Raw genomic sequence first — 6,191 nt, 5'->3', positions numbered from 1 at the left:
ACTGATTCATAATCAGTGACTGACTCATTTAGATATGTCAGTTATATTATTATGTAACTTTCCAATCATGTGGTTTCCCTATATTCCTATTCTGTCTGATATACGCCATGATTCAGAAATTATAATCCCTATACTTTCTGAATCTTCCTAGACACATGCATCCAGCTACTTCCATGCTAAAGAAAATATCCATCCTTTGAGACACTGAACAGGAAACAGCCAAAGTAACCAGAAACTTTAGGTATGAAACTTCAAAGACAGATGAAGAGGCTAACACGTGCTTCATCATTGTAATTCAATATTGAAGCCCAGTCTGCTATATATATATTCCAATCTTCATTTCATTGGATTTCTGGTTATTCTTTCTGATCACAAAAAATCCATACAATAACAAAGGATTGTTTCAGGAACAATGTCAATTTTGTTTCTAAAAAGAAGAACACAAACAAAAGAAAGAATATGCCTGTTAGGGGACCAGTGTGACTTCTAAAATATTTTTCTAGTAGTCTTAATAAAGGGAACATGTGTGGTCAGCAAATTTCAGTATGGGAGTAGAGGTGGGGATCAGCCAGTGCAGAAGAAGTATGTACAGCATAGGAAAAAATCTTGAGCCAAAGCGTAAATAAAGTATATTGCATACAAAGTGAACTTAACCAGGAGCAAAACATAATGTTTCACTAATTGGATACATGGGAGGAAGTGATGGAAGCTCAGACCACAGGTTACAATCCAATTGTAATTCTTGCTGGTCAGATCAGGAGTAAACACAAATTCTGTGACGTGGGGAGTCATGAATCGTGCAATGATTTGTTTAATTTCTGACAGAGTGTCATCAGGATCACTCTGTTCATCATTCTGAATGAATCTTATGACGTGAATCAATCTCCTTTTGATTATTACATAACAACACACAACAATCAACACATTTTTCCAAATGTCAATTTTCCTATTCCCAAACCACACTTTGTAACCTGGTATGTCCCAAACCCATTATGGCTAAAATCTAAATTAAAAAAAAAAAGGAAGAAATAAAAGGAACCAATTTTTCTATTCAAAAACTGTTATCATCCCTCTTGTCTTACTCTATTTCTTATCTTAGGACTGCATTATTTCTTCCTAAGTCCTCCAAATCCATGGCTTTTATACATTCTCTTTTTTTCCTTTCTTTTTTTCTTTTTTTTTTATTTCAGAATATTATGGGAGTACAAATGTTTAGATTATGTATATTGCCTTTGCCCTGCCTGAGTCGGGGCTACATTCTTTAATTTTCAATTGATATCATTCTCTTCTCAATGGAAGATTATCTGATTTTTATATATTTAACTCTGGGTTTGGTATTAAATGTTTTTCTTCACTTAGCATTTACACATTAATAAAATTACAAATTACAAATGTATATATCAATAAATATATCAATGGCAATATATTGGTAAAAGTTATTGAAGCTGTTTGTACATGGATAAAATGTTTCATGGAGTTCAGTGCATTTCAATGAGGAGAACACCAGACTTGTTTTAGCTTTCACTGCAGATACCCTCCATATATTTATTTAGGTGGTACCTTTTTTAAGGTGAAGTAACCCTGTAATAATATCTGACTCTCTGTCAAATAATGAAATAATATTTATCTAAACATGTATATAGGCATTGTAATTACTCCATTGCTAAGAATTTCTTTGTGTTTTAACTCAAAAGAGATTTTAAAATTTATAAATTATTATTTTGTTTGCTTTAGAGGAAAAATTCATGAAGAGAGAACTGAAACATCTGACCCTTGTTATGTCAGCATACAATAAGACCGATGCCCACCCATCAACCTTCATTCTTATTGGCATTCCTGGTTTGGAGGCTGTTCACATCTGGATCTCCATCCCCTTTTGTGTGATCTACTTTTTGGCCCTCCTGGGAAACTGTTCTCTTCTGTTTATCATCAAGACAGACTCCAGCCTCCATGAGCCAATGTACCTCTTCCTTTGCATGCTGGCTGTGGCCGACCTTGTTGTGTGTACTACAGCTGTGCCCAAACTTCTCAGCCTCTTCTGGTTCCATGATGGAGAGATTCGCTTTGAAGCCTGCCTCACACAAGTGTTTCTGATTCACTCTTGCTCCACCATGGAGTCTGGCTTCTTCCTGGCCATGGCTTTTGACAGATATGTGGCCATTTGTAAACCATTAAGACACTCAGCTATTCTGACACACTCTGTCATCGGGGGGATGGGCCTAGCAATTGTACTCAGGGGCATAGCACTTCTCTGTCCTCACCCCTTCCTGCTATATTGGCTTCCCTACTGTAGAACCAACGTCATTTCTCATACCTACTGTGAATTCATGGCCCTCATCAAGATTGCCTGTACTGAGACAAGAATCCGCAAAGCCTACAGCCTCATTGTTGCCTTCCTTACTGGAGGGGTGGACTTCGTATTTATCATTTGTTCTTATGTTCTCATACTGCACACTGTCTTCCAACTCCCATCCAAAGAAGCCCGTCTCAAGTCCTTAGGTACCTGTGGCTCCCATGTCTGTGTCATCTTAGTGTCCTATACTCCAGCCTTCTTCTCTTTTCTCACCCACAGGTTTGGGCATCATGTGGCTCCCTATGTCCACATATTCGTGGCCAACATATATCTTCTTGTCCCACCCATGGTGAATCCCATTATCTATGGGGTAAGGACCAAGAGGATATGGGACAGGTTTCTTAAATTCTTCAGTTTTCCAAAGCCTCTAGACTAAATTATTTTTATTGGTGAGTAATATATACACAAAACATGTATCTATCTTAGAATGTGTGATTCTTCATTAAGGTCCTCTTTTAATGATAAAATAGCTCAGGTTATTTTGTGGGAAATAACTTATTCAAAGATAATTATATGTTTAATCAGATATAACTATAGATTATCTGTTCACTTCAGAAACATTTATTAAATAAATAGTGGGGTTACTGTAAAATAAGAATTTCATTAGAGAGCTTAAATTAATAATTTAGATCTAATCATTATGAATGACACACAATGTATTTAAAAGTTCCAGTTGGCCTAAATGCCTGAATCTTGTCATTATATAAAAAACCTAAGTCTGAGCATGTTTGGAGACCAGGTTTATAAAAGAGGAAGAGTCTATGAGAAAATATTACTTTCAACTGTCTTTCCTGGTACATTTTGATGACATTCTGGAGTTTTTTCTAGGATGCTGTAATTGTTTTTGTATTTATTCCTATATTATTCACCTTCCTCTCTCTTTGGGGAAACCTTACTTTACCATTCACTTTTTCTAATATATGAAGTGGAGATCAACTAAATTTGCCCTATTCATCTTTCATGTGTCAAGAAAAGGTCTTAATGTTTTAAACTGATAATCAAAGCCCAGTGTTTTATCTAATATCATAAATTTAAAAAACATTGAAATCATATGTTTTATCTGTAAGAATATTCGGTCTGAGCTTATGTCCAATGACATTTGACAATTTGAATTATATAACTCTACATATTTTATATTCTCACCTATATTTACTTTTTGTGTGATTCCTGAAGAGATTGAGATAAAATAGAAGAATGGAAGATGTGAGTTCCAAATATTATCTTTCAATAATAGTGATGAACACTTTTGTGAAAGAGCTTAGTTTGGTTTGAGAACCAGTGAACTCTAACTGAACTCCAGAGTTGGGCATATATTCCTCATTAGAATGAGAAGACAGTGTGTGGACAACCACTAGGGAGCACACATGGCTTCTTTAGAAAGCCTTACTACCGGGAAATATGTGTGAGGATGGGGAGCTTAATTAAACTTAGTTTATTCTTACCAAATTTTCAAACCTATTACTACTTCTCCCTAGCACATAGTGAATAAGGGGTGGAGAAAGAATGGGTTGTACAATACTTGAACTTCAAGAGTGGGGAGAAACCATTTGTATCAGTAGTTTGATAAAGTTAAATCAAACATAAAAACATTCATTTTCAGTACAACATATGACTCTTCTACAGGGTTTACTTTTACTAGTCCATTCTGTATTTTTACATGCTTTAGCCCAGTCATTTCTCACGCAAACTTTATAAGATTTGTAATGCTAATATGCTTATTTTATAAGCGAGAAAACTGAGGCACAGAGAAATTAGTTGATTTTTCCATGGTCACAGGCATCATAAAGGTGGAGCTAGCATTTTAACTTAAGATGTCTGGCTCCAGATTTACATGCTTTTTTTTTTAAGTGTAAGCACAAATTTATTGTCTCACAAATTAAGAATTTTGGAGTAGGAGTCCCCACGGTTGCTTACTACACTGACTTGATGACATTATGGTTCTGTTTCTCCACCTTTCTTTTTTTATTTCAAAATATTAAAGGGGTACAAATGTTTTTGTTACATGGATACCTTGTATAATGCTTAAGTCAGGACTTTCAGTGTGCACATCACCAGAATACTGTTCATTGTACCCAATAGGTAAGTTTTATTCGTTATCACCTTCCAACCTCGCCTCTTGTTGGTTTCCAATGTTCTTCACATCGCTTTGTGCCATGTGTGCCCATCATTTAGCTCCTAATTATTAGTGATTACATGTGGTGTTCGTTTTTCTATTTCTGAGATACTTTGCTTATGATAGTGGACTATAGTTCCTTCCAAGTGCTGAAAAAGACATTATTCCTTTCTATGGCTGAGTAGTACTCCATGGTGTGTGTATGTGTGTGAGTGTGTGTGGATGTGTGTGTATGTATATATTTTATTTATCCTATCATGACGTGATAAGCACTTAGGTTGATTCCATGTCTTTGCAATTGTGAATTGTGCTGCAATAAACATTCGAGTGCAAATGACATTTTTATAAAATGACTTAATTTACTATGGATACATACCCAATATGGGATTTCTGGATCAAATGGCAAATCTACATTTATTTCTTTGAGGAATCTCCATACTGTTTCTATAGAGTTTGTACTAATTTGCAGTCCCACCAACAGTGTATAAGTGTTCCTTTCTCTCTGCATCCATGCCAGCATCTATCATTTTTTGACTTTTTGATAATGGCCATTAACATTAACATTAATATGGGAAAGCCAAAGATAGCATTCTTTTTGATAGTGAGTCCAGCCATATGTGAAATATTCCAGTGTTTATTATTTTGGGACCAGTACTAATGAGGCTGACTCAGTGTTTTTGATTAAACTCAGAATATGAATGGCTTTATAGTTTTTTGTTTTTGTTTGCCTGTTTTACTTTTTTGCTTAGTTTTGCTTTAAACTGGTTGTGACTGTGATGTGCTCAATCATAATTGAAGTGTGTTACTTAATAATAAAGTGTTAGATTTCCTCCACATTAGGAATCTGAATCATTTCCAAGCAAAAAAAAATTATAAAACACTTTTATTTATTCATTTACTTTTATTTCAATAGATTTAGGGAATACAAGTGTTTTTTGTTACATGGATGAGTTGTTTAGTGGTGAAATCAGGGCTGTTACTGTACCTGCTACCTGAATAGTTTACATTGTACCCAATAGGTGAGTTTTGATACCTCACTCTTCTCCCACCTTCCCCACTTCTTAGTTTTCAATGTCCATTACTTCACTTGTATGGTCACATATATCCATCATTTAGCTCCCACTTATAAGTGAGAATATGCAGTATTTGTTTTTCCATTCATGAGATACTCCACTTAGGATAATGGTCTCCAGTTCCATCCAGTTGCAGTAAAAGACATTATTTCATTCCTGTATATGCCTGAATAGTACTCCATGCTTATATATATATTCATATATATACATACACACACACATAAATACATGTAGACACACACATATATACATATACATACACACACACATTTTATTTACCCACTCATCAGTTGATAGGCACTTATGTTGATTCCATATCTTTGCAGTTGTGGGTTGTGCTGCAACAAACATTGACAAACCCGCAGCCAACATCATATTGAATGGGGAAAAATTGAAAACATTTCCCCTATGAACTGGAACAAAACAAGGATACTCACTGTCAACACTCCTATTCAACGTAGTACTGGAAGTCCTAGCCAGAGCAATCAGGCAAGAGAGAGAAATAAAAAGCATTCAAATCAGAATAGAGGAGGTCAAACTATCCCTATTTGCTGATGATATAATCTTATATCTAGAAAACCCTAAAGATTCCTCCAAAAGATTCCTAGAATTGATAAATAAATTCAGTAAAGTCTCAGGTTATAAAATTAAT

General features: G+C 35.1%; 1 protein-coding gene across 1 annotated transcript; it reads left to right on the top strand.

Moving 5' to 3' along the window:
* Positions 1–1,745: 1,745 nt before the first annotated feature.
* Positions 1,746–2,729, top strand: LOC138384839 (olfactory receptor 52K1-like). Its single transcript, XM_069470503.1, has one exon. It carries the CDS (start codon positions 1,746–1,748, stop codon positions 2,727–2,729), a length of 984 nt encoding a protein of 327 aa, XP_069326604.1.
* The last annotated feature ends 3,462 nt before the right edge of the window (positions 2,730–6,191 follow it).

Source organism: Eulemur rufifrons, chromosome 6, assembly GCF_041146395.1.
Source record: "Eulemur rufifrons isolate Redbay chromosome 6, OSU_ERuf_1, whole genome shotgun sequence".
NCBI classification, from domain to species: domain Eukaryota; kingdom Metazoa; phylum Chordata; class Mammalia; order Primates; family Lemuridae; genus Eulemur; species Eulemur rufifrons.
This window is presented reverse-complemented; position numbering and strand designations above follow the sequence as displayed.